The sequence below is a fragment of the Polypterus senegalus genome, chromosome 2 (genome assembly GCF_016835505.1).
Source record: "Polypterus senegalus isolate Bchr_013 chromosome 2, ASM1683550v1, whole genome shotgun sequence".
Classification (NCBI taxonomy): Eukaryota; Metazoa; Chordata; class Cladistia; order Polypteriformes; family Polypteridae; genus Polypterus; species Polypterus senegalus.
In genome coordinates this window covers 209,092,735-209,110,019 of record NC_053155.1, presented here as the reverse complement: position 1 = coordinate 209,110,019, position 17,285 = coordinate 209,092,735, and the positions used below count along the sequence as shown (strand labels likewise).

Sequence of the window (17,285 nt, the reverse complement as noted above, 5' to 3'; positions counted from 1 at the left end):
GACATTGCATCTTTCAAGACGTTCCTTCTGGGAAATATTACAGGGTACTGCAGGCTAAAACAACATGACATAAAACCCCAAAAGCTATTAATCTTACAAACCTTTGATCTATATCTAACAGTCTATATTGATATTAAAGTGTTCACAAGGTTATATGTTGTTAGGATTTGTTGGTTTCTTACAATGATTGTATTATCCATATGTATTTAATGAGTCAGTGTAAACAACCAAGGCAAAATGCATTGTATGTGTAAATGTACTTGGCTAATAATGTGATTCTGTTACATTCCATTATGTTAATCTGAAGCTATTACAACATATTGTCCATTGTTAAAGGAGTGTGCACATCTGTTTGTGTTTTTAGCTTTCTGTGCGGCACTAGTATTTGTCCTCTGGTTGTTTTATTTGTTTGCATATTTTATATTTTTCCCTCTAAAAAAAATATTTAATTCCCAGAAAGGCTGAAAGAGGGAGAAATGGTTGTGGCCTTGGCCTTTAAGTTGATTTATGGGCGAAGTACCGTCAACCCATCAACGTCCTCTCAGCCACCTGCAGCAATACCTGTCAGTTTTGTGGAGACAGCCAGCAGCAGCAGCAAACAGCTGTATAGCCAAAGTAACTGTGTGTAGCCAACAAGCTGTGGCCAGTGCTCCAGATCCTTAACTGGTGTCCCTGAATAACACCCATTCCTCCAAAAACCCCCTCCCCCTTGATCACACATTGGGACATCTCTGGGAAGAAGTCCAAAAGGAGACAAGGATAGACCTGAAAAGTGATGGATAGGAACTGTTGGTTGAGGTGCTAGGCATACTTGGGGAGGAAGACAGTGAGGACCCAGAGCTTCCAGCAGCTACTCTACAGTGGGGCAGGGGCAGTGCATCACATGCTGAGGACCAGACCATATATAGCTACTTCTTTAGACTTGGGGTCTGACTCAATGATAGAGGAGGAGGGTGAAAGTTATAGACCGTGGGTGCCACCTACCCAGTAACAGAGCATCAGCTCTGGCAGTGAGGTATAGAGGCACCAGTGTCAAAGGCAGTTATAGGGGTGCAGGGCCGCCACAGAACCCAGTGCTTAGGCACTGTTCTGTCTTGGTAGGCAGTGTCACTGGCAGGCAGCAGACACCCAGATCCATGATGTGCCGCGTGTTGCTGCTAATATGGCAGCCAGAGTGGCACTGTGCACATTGCCCATTTAGGCATATTTTAACATATTGACAGATATACCAGCAGAAAATACGCAGAGGGCAGCCTGGTTCCCATATGGGTACTACCACCCTCATCAGCCATATGAAGAACCACTAAAGGTTGCTGTAGAATCAGTATCTGGGCAGCATAGGACAGAGTTGACAGGCCTCCAACAGTTTGTCTTCAGGATTGTGTTTGCTCCCACTTTCCGGCACCACTTGTATCAGAGTCTGCCAGTGGAAGCCAGTCCTCGGCTGCAGAAGCTCACACCCAGAGGCAACCAGTGTGCAGCTCTTCTTCTTCCACATGCTCCCCTACCTCTATCATTAGTGTACAGCAAGAGTCTACCTTCACCCAGGTGCTGGAGCGCAAGACGCTCCTCCCACCCAGCCACCCCCAAATGCAGCATCTAAATTGTCACCGGGCAAAATTGTTGACGCTGCAGCTCCTGTCGTATTGACTGGTGGGCATGCCCCCTTTCCACCAGCTGTTGAGTTGCGGCAACCCCACCTGGCAGATACACAGCTGCCATTATTTTGCCAGAAAGGCTGTCCCATCCCTCCACCAGCATGTGGCATGGAATGTAGGTCTGTGGGCAGAAGGGTCCACTTTACCAAGTGGAGGCACTAAGTAGGCACAGGGAGGGACACTATATATCATTTACTACCCATTGGGACAGCCTGCTGGGTGCTGTTAGGCGGTCACCATTTGAGTTGGTGTTGCCATCCCGGAGGATCAGGATGAGACCAGACCCACTCCCTTCCTTTCCAACTCCTCCTAGTTTATAACTGCTTCCAACCCAAACACAAGCTGCCAGGCTGTGTTTGAGCTGGTGTACCTGGGTGAGAGGAACCATACTGGGTCTGCGATCCTGGCTGCCTTCCATGGTCAAGTCCTGAGGTGGATAACCCCCCTGCAGCTTGAAACGGGCAGTGTGCTTTTAGAAAATGACACCAACCTCTAGGCCACCCTGCTACTCAGCAAATTGACCTGCGTACCAAGTTTTGCCTGGGGTTGGGCAAGCTTCTGAGCAAGGCATTATGGGTCTACCGCCATTTTCACTGCTCCCCTACTGCCAGTGCATTGCTTGCAGAAATGCAGCAGCACCACCTGCCCCCCCCACCCCTGTATGGTTTGTGATGCAGCAAAGCAGTTTAACTCCACCCTGTACAAGGTGCAGTGGCCAGAACAGTGCACGGCAGTGAACCACTGCCTGGTGGAGTAGGGAGGAGGATGAGGACATGCCCAGTAGGAAGCCTGGCAGGGCAGGGGCACTCCAGGAGGAAGAGGAGGAGGCATGCGGCTCACAGCAGGAGGATGAGCAGGCGCAGAGGGCAGTGCCTTTTGTCAGGTGGTTAGGTGACACTGAGCAGAAGCAGCAGAAGGAGGAAGAAGATAGCCAGGAAGTGGTTGGCAGGGGTCACCTCTACAAGGCTGCTCATATGCTTCAGTGCCATAGGAGGGACATTCAGATTAAAGCTGTAAAACAGAGAGCCAGTTACTGGGTGGCCGCCCTACTAGACCCCCGGTGCAAAGCCAAGATGGGGGAGTTTATGTAGCTCAGCCAGCAGGAAAGCAGGGTGCACCACCTCCGTTCTGTCCTTACCAACAAGCTGCTTGAGACGTACCCCCACCCTCATCTCCCCTCTATCTCTCCACATGTCCATCAGAGAGCTGTCAGTAGCAGCAGCCATGGTGGCAATCTGATATGCATCTTATGCATTTCTTGTGATAGCAATGTAAGATACATTTCCACAGGAAATACAGATTTGAGTGTTAAATTAGCTCTTAATGGACTGTGGTTGAAATTATCTTAGTGTGTGTTGCTTCTTACTCTATTTTTGGGTCACAGAATAAAGATTTATAAATTATTCTAGTTAACAGAATTTGGATCTTAGATTTTAACTGTAATTTTAAAATTGTTTCTAGATCTGGCTCATCTTCCCTTAGTCAAATTTGATTTTTCCTGCAATAAAGTAGAAGTGATTCCTCTCTGCTTTAGAAAAATGACAAACTTACAGATACTGCAGCTGGACAACAACCCTCTTCAGTCCCCACCTGCTCAGGTAACATGCATATCTTTGTATTGTCTTAGTGCATTTTGTATTTTAGCATTACTCCTACTGTCTTCTTCAAACTTGATACATTCCCAATTGTAAACACACAATGTTTAAAACTGCTTTGCTGCTTGGTGAATTTTACACTGAAAACAATGAAGATAACATAGTTTTGATAGAAACTTTCATATGTGAAATAGCTTCAGTTAGTCATATTTTTTAAATTTTTGTTTGAATATTTGAATAATTACTGCTGTTATATATTTTTCTTATTTTCTAGGTATAGCAGCCTGGGTGTTTAGAAAATTTAGAAATTATTGACAAAATCTTACATTATTACCCCATTTTAAATAATAAAGTTGCATTTCGCAGAAAACTACATTTTATTATTAATGCATTGTTGTTAAAAATGTAACCTTCGAACAGTATATACCTTTAATACACATTTAAATGTTCAAACTTGATGAATATATAGATTTAGAAAATTGCTATTTGATAAAAATCTAATGTATTTAATTTAGGCAAAATTAAAGATGTTGGTAGTCGACACGTTTTAATATTTATGAATTATCAGGTATTTTGTAAAATTCTTTACAATAAATTTAAACTCTTTGTATGTGATTACAGTCTTAAAACAAGTATGTTGTACAGAGCAGAAAAATGTTTTATTACGATGTATTTATGTACATAACATTTATTTAAATACATCTATACATACTGTATATATATATATACATACAGTACAGTATATATATGTACTGTATATACAGCAAGTCACAGCCCACTATAAGGTATATGAAATGTCTGTTTTACATTATAGAACCTGGCAAATCTATGTGATATGACCCTGACTGTTCTGTCATGTGACATTTCATGTTACAATCAAACTGCAAAGAATCATGCAGCTAACCCAGACCATCACACCGTATGAGCACTACTTGATATTATTTCAAATAACTAAATATTCACATGTAATAATTTGTATGCATTATAGAGTACAGTAGAACATATATTTATTAAGTGAAATGATTATTTAAACTATTCAAGTAAATACTATTTATTCATTCATTCTTGAAGGTAAACAGATGTGTTCTATGTATGTTACTTATGACAGGGTGTTTAAAAAACTGCATGAGCAACTACCCTATGTACCTTTTTTAAAATAGTACATTACATAAAACTAGTGTGACCAGGTGAAACAGATCAATGTAATAATATTGGGGTTCAGCTGGACTATCCTGTTTAATTTGCACAACACAATTGACAAGTCAGCTTTACACAACCTGTTGATAATTCATATAAAAACAGTAACATGAGCTGCATTCTCATTGACTGCTCATTCAAAATGTGATACGACCTTCCAGGGGTCATCTGTTTTTATGGCTTCTAGGCAGGAACTGGCAGAGGGCTAGGAGTCCACCTTGGGCATTTCCTCTGAGCAATGTGCTTTTGTCAAAAAGTATTTGTATTGTCTCTCAGTTCTGGATAAACAAGTAAATTCACTTTGTTTTAAGTGTTTCTGTTACCCCTTTCCATATTTGTCATGTATTCAGCTTTAATCAAAATCTCCCTTCATATTCTTACACTGCATTTTAAGGTAATATAATTATTAGCATAATTGTATCTATCCTGTCCAAGTAATGAGTATTACTCATTTAAATACATACATTGTAATGTTTAATTTTATGCGTTTTTTTTTTTTTTCTTTCCTAATCAAGATCTGCATTAAGGGAAAGGTACACATATTCAAGTATCTTAGCATAGAAGCTTGTAGGCTTGACAAGACTGCAGAGTCAAGTTATCTGCCTGTAATAGAGAGCATGCCACAGCATGCAGCTGGAAGGTGAGTTATTTCTGGTTCTTGTCTAAATTCCTCCATGTGTACATGCTGTATAGAGCTAATAATGCAATAAATTGTCTATGTTTTTAACTTGACACGTCTTTATGTATTTGATTGTGATGTTTAAAAATAATAAAATGGAGGTTTTGGAATAGTTGAAATTATTCTTTTCTTTTACACTATGTACTTAATACATAATGTGCAGTAAACAACAGTAAACAGGATGACTATTCATCCTTACACTTCTGTATAATTTCTAAAAGTATTTTTATATAAAATCTTGTTGTTGAGTAGGTTCTGTCATTTACACAGTACATGATTTTGCAGTTTCCTGCATCCATTTTGGCTTGGTTCTCAAATGAGACACATACACTTAAAACTACAAATGGTGCACACGTGTTATTCACATGTTTTAGTACACAGGAAATAGTTTTTGGCTGCTTGCAGTGAAAAAACTCTTTCAGATTAAGTTTTACAATTTTATCACACTCCGTTATATGTTTAAATAATGAATGACATAATTTCCTTTTTGCACGAGCAAACAAAGAATGAGAAAAAAACATGGCAGAAATGTTATGATGTGAATAATTTGTTACAGAATTGTTCACATTTTTTTCTCTTATAAAAAAAAAAAAAAGACATGGATTTTATTGGCTTTTAGCATTAGTTTTAAAAGAATAATAAGATCATTACGGGCTACCTTACAAGGTTATTATAGTTTTGCCTTTTTATATTAGCTTTTATTTATATATTTTTTCTGACCTTACATGGAAATTCAGTTTAGTTTTAGTTTTCCTTCGTTTATTTTTAATTTTAGTTTATTTTTTGTTTCACAAAGACATTTCTATTTTATTTTTATATCTTAGTTTCATTTTTAGTAATTATGGCATGGAGCTCCTACAGAGTTTAGTTCTGTTACACTTAACAGATTTGGATACGAGTTTAATGTTAGTGGAAGCTTACTACACCTCATGGTTTACTATCTGGTTTTGTTTTTGTCTGATAAAAACAAGCATAATCAAAACTAGATACTGAATATGAATAATTTTACAAGTTTTAAAAAATTTTGTCATGAAAATCACGGGGGCTTAGGAAAAACAGGGCTCTTAGACTTGAATCAATGTGCAGACCCCACCTAGCTGTATTGAGGGAAACAAAGAAAAACAAGCATGTAGTGTCAAGGTTAGGTGCAGGATCGCAGAAAACCTGGAGCCTACCTATCTATTTTGAAAGAGAAAAAAATTGAAAAAAGGGAGACACATAGTTTAAAATATAATTCTGGTAATCGATTACCTTCACAATATCAGGTATTTTGAGTTGTGAATATGAACTAAAAAGGATAAATTAATAAATATAGAATAAATACAAAAACCAATTAGTATGTTTAGTTTTTCATTACTTGGCAGACTCTCTTCGCCATAACTGTGTTTGTATCTCTTCATTGTTAAACAATGGTTTTAAAGCAAAAGTGATTGGTCAGCAATAATATGCTGATCTTGTATGATGACCTAGTCAGTCTCTCGATCAGTGCGGTTTTATTTTCAGAAACCGGGAGTGGTCTCCCCTAGACTTTTTTGTATACTCAGATATGGGGATGGATATTTGAGGAGTAAACCGCAAGACAATGATTATATTTTTATATTATGTGCGTTAAAGAACCATCAACAACAAATCAAATCAAATGAATAATATATTAAACAGTTTTTATAAAAGTAAAGTTGAATAAATTGGACTCGGCAGCATGAATAAAAAAAAAAAATTTGAGCATGTGTTCAGTTAAAGTACCACTTCCGGGTGATGGATTTGGCCCAAAAGTTAATACAGATATACAATTGCTGTGTAACAACCACATACTGAATTTCATCCATCCATCTATCTAGTTGTGTTTCTGAGTTATCGTGTTTATACACACACACACGCGCACACTCAAAATTCCAAAAAACTGTATTTTTGGACTCTGGGAGTTCTATAACGTCAAGATTGATCAAAATGTCAAGGTCGAATCTTTTCATGATTACTATACTTTCTCTATACTTTGTATATGAAAAATAAAAAACGATTTCTCCTGTGCGAAGTGGCAGGTGAATTGCTGTCAACAAAAAGCAGTCACCTGAGAAATAAACTGAAACGTTACCTGTGATTTTTCTGTCCATATGGCAGGGTGTGTTTCCTGCCTTGTGCCCTGTGTTGGCTGGGATTGGCTCCAGCAGACCTCCGTGACCCTGTGGTTAGGATATAGCGGGTTGAATAATAGATGGATGGATGATGCAGTGGCGTAGCGTGGGTGTCAGCCGCTGGGGGCGGAGGAAAATTTTGCCGGCCCATTATTTAGGTATTTCAATTTAAAAGACTAAAATATACAGTAATTCTTTGCCGCCCCCTAAAAGTGTCGTCTGGGGCGGGCCGCCCCCACTACGCTACGCCGCTGGGATGATGCTAATTTGGTACATGCCCAAAACGCAGCCAAGTGAGGCTGGAGCTTGACTGCAACCTTCACAGGTTGATCTTGCCCTGAAAACATTTTAGACAATTTTCAACAGGATAGATGTGCTCAATAAAAAATTTTAAGTTGAATAATTTAATGCTTTGCGTATAAGGAGCTACAGTGAATTCTGTGCATGGCTGCCTTCCACTCCTTTTCTGAAATGTTGTGTGAGAGATCCTTTTTCCACTGTACTTTAGGATCTTTAAAAGGAAGGGACTTTAAAATGGTTTTATATACTGTATTATAGAAATGCTGATCAATATTTCTTCTGGAATAGATATAGGTGGGAGGTGGGGAAAATTGGGCGGATTTCATTTAACAAAGTTTCTTATTTGAATATAGTGGAAAACTTGTGTTGATAGGAGACTAAATTTGGAGTGTAATTGTTCATAGGATGCAAAGACATTATTTATATACAAATCTCTATATGATTTAACCCTATATGCTTTTCATACATTAAAAACTGTATAAGTATGAGAGTGTGTAAAAAGGTGGTTATCATGTAGAGGTGCCACAGATAAAATATTCTCTAACTTGAAGTGCTTCCTACATTGGTTCCATATTCTGAGTGAATGAAGGACAATTGGGTTGTTAGTATATTGATTATACCTTGTATTTAATGCTGTACAAGGCAGGGAATATAAAGAAGTACTGTAGGATTTAATTTCTATTGTGGACCAAGCTACTTTGTGTTCATCCATTTGGGTAATGACCAGGTTTTTATATCTTGTATATTTGTCGCTCAGTAATTAAATTGAAAATTTGATACCTTCTGATTTAGGTCGTTGCAGAGTCGTCCGTTGGATGCATGGATATTTTGGATTCCAAATAAATGAAGTTATGATTGAATCTAATTTCTTAAAAAATTATTTGTTAATGTATATGGGGATATTCTAAAATAGAAACTGAAGCTTAGGGAGGATATTCATCTTGATAGTATTATTCTCCATGCTAAATAAGATGAAGGGTAGACCATCTATGCACATCTTGTTTCTTTTTACAAGCAGACAACAACATTTTGTTGAAAAAAGGCTTTTTATTTACTTGTGATGTTTACCCTTAGGTATTTAAACTGATTTGCAATGATTAAAGGGAATGTGCCCAATCTAATGTTTGCCAGAGAATTTTGAATCCAGATATGAGTGGGGTTAATTTTGAGTCCAAATATCTTTTGAAATTCTGCTAGTGCAATTAGAGCTGCAGGCACAGAATTTTGTGGGTCTATATATAGTAATATTTTCTGTTTAAGTCCTTCTCTGAAAATCCCCTTTATCTCTGATGCATTTTGAAAGTAAACAGCCAATGGCTCAATGGCATCTGCAGATACTGTAGCAGTGGTGACAAGGGGCATCCTTGTCTAGTACTGCGTTTTACTTTGAAGTATTTTAAAATAATGTTAATATAGACTGAAGCTTCTGGAATGCTATGTAGTAGTTTGACCCTTACACATACTGTATGGTGTGGCTAAACCCAGATTTATTCCACGTGGTGAATAGGTAGTCCCATTCAACATATCAAGTGCTTTTTCTTCGTTCAAAGATAATAAGATCACTGGAGTGGTAGACTTTATGGGTGACTATTACATTAAATAGGCATCAAGATTGGAATCTAAGTGTCTACCTTTAATAAATCCTGTTTGGTCTTGTGATATTACGGAAGGGAGCACTTTTTCAATCCTTATACATAGAACTTCGGAGAGTACTATACAATACAATACAATTTATTTTTGTATAGCCCAAAATTACATAAGAAGTGCCACAATAGGCTTTAACAGGCCCTGCCTCTTGACAGCCCCCCAGCCTTGACTCTCTAAGAAGACAAGGAAAAAATGGAAGAAACCTTTGGAAAGGCAGTTCAAAAAGAGACCCCTTTTCAGGTAGGTTGAACATGAAGTGGGAGTCAAAAAGAAGGGGGTCAATACAATACAATACACAGAACAGAACAAATCCTCAATACAGTATAAAAAATTTAGTATGGAGCAGAATTTAACAGTAGATGATATCACATAATATGAATATCCTGACATCATTATTCAGAAGTGATATTGATGTGTATGATGCACATTGTAATAAGTCCTTATTTTTCTTAGGAAAAATGGTAATTAATGCTTAGCGAAAAGTTTTAGATAGAATTGTATCGTCGCTATACATGTTGCTAATAAAAAGGGAGCTAATTTAAGTGAATTTTTTTTTGGTAATATTCAGAAGGGTAACCATCAGGACCTGGTGCTTTCCCACTCTGAAATGAGTTTATAGCGTGGAGTAATACTGATAGTATTAGAGGTTTATCCTATTCCTCTGTACTTCCTGCTTTTGGGTTTATTGAGCTAAGATCTTATTAGCATTCTCTCCATGTTCACAGTAATGATGTTGTGATTTAAAAATGAGTTGTTCTGTTTCTTTTGTTGTCAAGAGGTTGAGTTCTGATTGCAAAGCCTGGATTTTCCTAAAGTGCCTCATTTGGTGTCCTAGCAGGTTCTTGATCTGTTCTGGTAACTTCATTGATTAACTCTGAGGCCTTCTTGATTTCTGATTTATTTTTTTATTTTATTGATTTTATTTTTTTGTGGAAGAGAGATGAGATAATCTGTCCTCCTAAAAATGCCTTTAGAGTTCCCCAAAGTTTTCCTGCAGAAACCTCTGAGGATGCATTTATCTCTAAAAAGAATCAATTTGCTTGAATATAAATTCTGTACAGTTCTCATCAGCTAATAACAAGGGGCTAAGATGACTGCTGCAAGATGAGTGTGTGGGGCATAGTGATTTGAGCTTCATAATCAGAGAGCCATGGTCGGAGATAACAAGAGCATCATACTTGCAGGATTTGATTGTAAGCAAGAAATCGTTATCTATAAAGAAATAATCAATTCTTGAGAAGAAAGAATATGCTCTTAAGTATGGATTTAGAAATCTCCATGGAACTTATAAGTTATGATCAGATAAAACTGTGATTATTTTTGCAGTAGTATGTTTTATCATCTCTGTAGTTGAAAATCTATCCAGGTCTGAGTTTAAACACAAAGTCTCTGGTCATTATAATTTTCTGAGTGTTCAAGTTAGGAATGGATGCAAATATGATTTGGATGAAGTCTCTGTCATCCACATTGATCAACAAAACTTTACAATTAAATAAATTACCCATCACCATAACATATTGCCCATCGGGATCAGATACTACATCTTGTACTACAAATGAAATTGTTCTATGAATTAAGATTCCCACACCTCCAGTTTTCTTTGTATAGCTGGAGTGGAATATTTGGCCAGTCTGTTCTTTTTGTAACCAAAATTGATCCTTTCTAATTAATTGAGTGTCTGTAAAAATACTATCTTGGTGTTTGTACCTGTCAGGTGAAAGAATACTTTCTTCCTTTTTAATCAGTGATTGAGACATTTAACATTGTAGCTCACAGTGTTCACTGTGTGGTCATATAGAGTTTGCTTCTGAACTTTTGTTGTCATTTTAAAGTTGTAAATTAAGTTGTACATTATTACATATGATGGCTTTAACCTTAATTTCCAGTATTGCCAGGAGTTTTGGCTGTGAAGCTTATTGTTTTGTTATCACTTACAATTGTGGGGATAAAAAGGACAGATCAGAAATAGCTTGCTCTCTTTCTCTCCTTCCCCATACCCCCTGCCCCCTCATTTTGCCTCATGAAGTGTGGTTAAACCACACTTCATGTAGTTCTAGTCTCCTTGACTTGCCTAGAGAGAGAGAGCGCACGTCCAGAACAAAACAAGCCCCCAAGCAGCGGCGTACAAAGAATAAAGTAGCGATATCTATTGGCAATACAGTCCAAATTCTGTAAACCTAGAATATAATGTTGAACAGACCTGAAAAAACAAACCCCAGGGTATGATGTTAAACAGTAACCATGGAGAAGCAAATAATGTATGATAGTACAATTACTATCATACATTATTTGCTTCTCCATGGGTACTGTTTAACATCTATCATGCATTATTTGCTTCTCCATGGGTACTGTTTAACATCATACCCTGGGGTTTGTTTTTTCAATATACCAAGGGTGTGATTTTAAACAGTGCCATCTGGGGAAAAGAAAAAAAATATACATGTATTTACATACGCACATACATAAATATTTACACCTATAAGTATAATTATAATCGTAATTAAAATGTTAAAGTAGCAGGGAAGGAAATAGAATGTATAATTACGGCAAAAGCCTCATTGCAGGCCAGATTGCAGGTGAAATCTTCTTTGCCTTGCCAACACAAAATGTGACTCATGATCGTATTTCAAAAAGTGTCTGGATCAATTTTTTTTAGCTGTTTTTCTGCTTGTTCCAGAGAACTAACAGTGTAGAACTTGCCTTGAATATCCACTCTTAATTTAGCAGGATACAAGAGGCTGTATAAGATTTCAGCTTTCTATAAGCACTGTTTAATGTTATAAAATGTGGCATGTTTAGCAGTTGTTGAAGGTGGAAAATCAAGGGAAGTGTGAATGCGGTTATTTTCAAATATAATCTCTTGTTTCATTCTGAGAAGTGACATCAGATTTACTTTAGATTGTAATTTGTTGAAGTTTACAATGAAGCTTCTAGGGTTTGAGGCCTTTGATCCACGTATGCGGTAAGTTGCTGATATCCTGGTGTCTGATTTGAGGTCCCTTCCTATAATTTGAGAGAATAGTTCAGTGATGGATTTCATGGTTTTTAGGGAGACCTTCAATTCTGGTATTGTTTCTTCTTATTTTTTCAAGTTCTTTGCATTTGGATTTTGTAGCCGTTGCTTTTTTGTCAGCAGCGGAAGCCATTTAAACTATTTCAATATGAACATTTGCTTAATGTCTTCAAGCTAAGCACTAAAGTGATTTAAATTTATTTTCAAACTTACTCGCATTTTCCTATATTTTTTCCTCAATTTTTTGTAGCATACCTTTAAAGGTTGCCTCAAAGCGATTACTTAAACATTAAGTCTTCAATATCCTGAATTTGCTTCTCATTTGTCATGTTTATGTCTTTTATATCTTTTCTTATATCCTTTGTAATCTTCTTTATATTGCTCTTTATCTCATTTATGTCTCCCCGAGTGCAGTAGTTATTGCGGTGGTAATTACAGCGATTGTAACCTTCAGCTCGGAATGTTCCTTTTGGTCTACTCCATGCTCTGCAGATGCATTAGTAAGCCCACTTGGAGTCAGTGCTTCTGACTTGTGGCAGGTAGTTGAAAGCACATAAAGTAAGGCCATTTTCAGTTTCAGTGAACCCTCTGGAATCGACGAGTTCCCCCGGCCTGACTTACTTGCACCTTTGCTCTCGCCTGGAAGGCGATGCTGCAGTGCCAGGTCCTGGGAGATCCATGCTTTCGCCTATCTGTTCCAGGTCAGTCTCTGAAAGTCTGCATCATGAACTTGAGTCCTGTTTAAGCTTGGATGAAGCTTTAGATGTCTTTTCCATTTCTTTCTGAACCTCTCATTCTTATACAGTATATACTTACATATACTCTAATTGAAACCCTTTAGGTTGAGTAAATACACAATACTTTGGGATGATTAAACAAAAAATGGAAAAATAACACCACTGCTAGATTCCCATCTCAAGACAAGACCAAATAAAGTTTAAATATTATAATATCGGTGCCAGATAATTTTGTAAATACCAAAACTATTCAGGATATTTTCATTTACACAATGAAATGCAGCTTTTGTAACAAAATTTTGTCAGAAAAATCACATTGTCAGGTTTGTGAAATTTACCATTGTGAGATTTATGTTTGCATCGGCATGGGGAAGAAACATTCTTCCTCTTCTTTCGGCTGCTGCCATTAGGGGTTGCCACAGCGGATCATGTATGTTTTCCGCATATTCACTTGGCAAACTTTTACACTGGATGCCCTTTCTGACGTAACCCTCCCCATTTATCCGGGCTTGGGACCGGCACAAAGAAACACACTGGTTTGTGCATCCCCTGTGGCTGGGTTGTGAGGAAGAAACATTATTAGCTGGTTAATCACCTTTTTTTTTTTAAATATACATTTGTTGCTTCTTTAAGGCCACTTACTGTATGTCAAAGTTGAATGTTAATCCATTGTTTCAAAACTCCCGCAAAACTGCCTTTGTTGTGCTGTTTTTAAGTTACTGTTCATAAGTTGTAGGAATTTTTTGCTGCTTAGCCTGTGTATTAAAACAGGATTAGCTATTGAACTGGACTTATCATTCCTGCATTAACTACTAATAGCTGGAGGCAGCATTGCATTTTCTACCATAATAATCAAATATATGTTGCATGTCCTGGCACTATATTTTTGTCACCTTTTTCTTGTTTTATTAGTAAACTTTACTTTTGTTTCAAAAACAAATGACACAAACTGAGTAAGTTGTTTTAACACCCTTGCAATCTCTGAAATTGTGTGCATTTGTTTTTGCATCTGAGAGCTTATCTTTGATTAGTCTGCATTATGTTTTAAAAGAATTATGATCAGAAAAGAAAGAAAGAACTTTATTAATCTGTTATTACAGCCATGTTTGTCCATTACATTCAAAGGATGAATGCAAAGCCTCCATTCCTTTGTTGGGAGCATGTATGATGCTTTATTTAAAAGCAATTACCTTTACTATTATTTGTAATGTAGTCAGTTATATACAGTTATGTGAAGCTAGTTGAAATATCGCAGCTAATTGGTCACATCATCACACTCTCTCTCAAGGCTAACCTAAATAATTTATTTTTAAATATGTGGCAATTGCTAAAGCTTTTTTATCCTTAAAAGAGCATGTTAATTTTAACTTAAGTTAAGCTATGCAGAATTTTCAAATATTAGATGCAATGCCCCACCGAAATTAAAGCATTGTATAATCAAAGTTGCGAACTTGGAATGAATTATTTAATTATCACTTTGAATTCTGTCTTAAGCCTTTTGCGTCTTGTTCTCCTGTGTTGAAAACCTGTCCCTTTCAAATTTCCTACACATGACTGATTTTGTACATGCTTGACATTTAAACCTTCTACATAACTTTAATATAAGTGGAAAAATGTGTTAAAGGATGATTTGCAGGCAGAGAGAACTCGCAATCAACTGATGATCCTGGATGTATCGATAATGTTATTTAGCAATTTGGATGAAAGTAGTGGGCAATTTAATACTAACTCAGTATGCAAGAACTGATAAGACATGTTGGCTACAATGTTATATTCTAGTCAAAACATTTTTTTGTAATCTAAGAAATTTAGTCCTATGACTAAAATATAAAAATAAAAAGTTTTTAATTACAGTGTTAAGATAAATTATCATTTCATCCTGAATCATAGATGTGTTTATTTGTTTCCCAGTCTGTTATAAAAACTAATATTAATAATATGAATTTGTGTGTTTTGAAAATGAATGGCCAACAAAAACATTGTGCAAATAATTTCAAGAGCTATAAATGAAAGTTATTTCAATTTCAATATGTTTATAGAATACCTTGTGATTGAAATTTAGCAATTGTCTTGTTAGCTCTCCTTTTGCAGTTAATTTTGTATATTGTGTCTTAACAATGTTTACTTATTTCAGCACTGAAGATATTGACCAGAATAAGAAGCAAGATACAGACTCTGGAGTGGGCAGTGATAATGGCGATAAACGTTTGTCTGCAACTGAGGTACTGAAATTCCAAGTGTTCCTTGAAAACATTTTGTAAATTGAAAAGTTTGTTTTACAAAGTTAAATAGCTTGTAATGTTTCTTTTCTTTTCTTTTCTTGCTCAGTTGAAATACATTCTTTCTGCAAAGAACTGTGCCATTTTATGACAAAAATAACATTTTCATGTTTTCAGCCATCAGATGAAGATACAATAAGTCTGAATGCACCTATGACAAATATTACAGAAGAAGAGGGGGTTAGTAAAGATGTCCATCTTCAAGGTAAAATGTATAGATTTGTATACTTGTATATTTTAAGGAGTAACTGAAGTTTTTCAATGTTGATAGGTTCATGCTGTAATGGATTAGAATGCTGCCTGAGTGCTTTCATGAATAAGCATAAGAACATTTGAATATTTTTGGTTAAGGAATTAGTTTAAACATAAGTTGATGCCTGAAAGCCCATTTTACTCCTGTTTCATCCAATATTATTATTATATGTATTTTTTTCTCGTAATAACTTGTGTACTGTATTTATATGTGAATACTGAAGACAGGTTAGTAATGCTTTTAGAGCTCAGCAATAAATACAACTTTTCTATCATGCTTTATTTAGTAGTAAACGGGAGTTCAAAGAGTTTTACAAAAAATATGTAAAATAAGGACAAGCAGTTTTGCTTGAAGTGAGATGTGTACCCTAATTATAAATTCATCTAAATTTATAATGCTGGTATTTTGTGGTAATCCTGTTTAATATGTATGTACTGTGTAATGTACATACAGTATACTGTACATGATTGCTATTGACTAATAGATCATACTTTTATTAATGAGGAAGAAAGCCATAATATGGAAAGGGAGGAATTTACATAAGTACAAATACATAAGGGAAGAACTGACTATTGTTTGCTAACTATTGATAGACTTTAAGTGAGGCAAAATAATTTTATATCTAAATGGCCAGATTGTAGAGGTAGGGGAAACCTTAGGGTCCTGGGCATCACTAGTTCCAATACTCTAACATGGATGGTCAACATCATTCTATTTTTTAGAAGAAAGCTCACCAGGAGCTGTTCTTTCTGAGACAGCTAAAGAGTGGAATGTCACCGGAAGCACTGACCATTTTCTTCAAGTTCATTGCTGTGTTTTGACCTTTTTTCTCTGCCAGGAGCAGGAAGCAGCTGCTAGAGAGAGATTGTTATGCACTGCCCTCAAGTCACTATTTTGTGTTATTTTGGAGAAGCTTGGTGAATGGGTTTGACAAGATTTGTTGGGGTGAATGACCCATTCTTGTCAAAATTGATATAATGTTTAAATTCTTCTAAACATCTAAATGGGTCTCCACCTACCCATTGTGGATTTACTCTTTTTCAGACTGTAATGGAAAGTGATTAAGATTCTTTTTGACAACCCAAACTCGCTGCTCAGTTTGCTTATGTCTAGTAGGTGACTTAGGTCAGTCAAGTCAAGGAGAACCTGATTTCATAATAGTGGTTACTCTCAAACAGTGAGATGGATGAACCTTAGAGTTGTTCACAATAATCTGATTAATAAGTATAAAAGCATGCATGTGTTAAATTGGCTATCTGTGAGCTGTTGAGGAGTTATGATTACAACTGATCTTATAATATAAATGTAAATTATTTTATTTTTATGGGAGTTAATTGTGATTTAAAGTTTATACAACTTGTCTGCAACTCTAAACATGGTGGTATGCTAACTAATGGGATCATGTACTTCTGATATTCTGTCATTTAAACTGCATCTTTAATTTTTATGTATTGATGATAATGGTTTTATTCTGAGTGGTACAGGGACAACTTGCTTAGAGCTGCTGCCTCACAGGTCTGCAATCCTAAGTTGAAACCTGGCCCAGGCATTGCTTTAGTGGAGGATGCAAATTTTCTGTATGACTGATGGGTTTTCCTGTGCATAAGCCACGTATCCACCCATATTACTTAGACATTCAAGTTAAGTTTTTTGATGACTTTAAATAGGCTTGTCGGAATGAGTGTACAGTAGGTGTGTTCTCTGGTCTGTTCAGCAGCAGTGGTGTGTGCATTCTTGGTTCCCAGTTTGCACCCATTTCTGCTGAGACAGACATCAGTTCCCTTTCATGCTGAAT

The 17,285-nt window shown here is 36.6% G+C and overlaps 1 protein-coding gene across 7 annotated transcripts in view; it reads left to right on the top strand.

The window, feature by feature from the left end:
* lrch1 (leucine-rich repeats and calponin homology (CH) domain containing 1) overlaps positions 1–17,285 on the top strand; it is a 254,974-nt gene that overhangs the window by 142,760 nt on the left and 94,929 nt on the right. For all 7 annotated transcript variants that reach the window (XM_039745251.1, XM_039745248.1, XM_039745249.1 and 4 more), the window contains exons 5-8: positions 3,120–3,256; positions 4,966–5,090; positions 15,093–15,180; positions 15,355–15,442. In XM_039745251.1, coding sequence (XP_039601185.1) covers positions 3,120–3,256; positions 4,966–5,090; positions 15,093–15,180; positions 15,355–15,442 — 438 coding nt within the window. The remainder of the gene's footprint in view (positions 1–3,119; positions 3,257–4,965; positions 5,091–15,092; positions 15,181–15,354; positions 15,443–17,285) is intronic.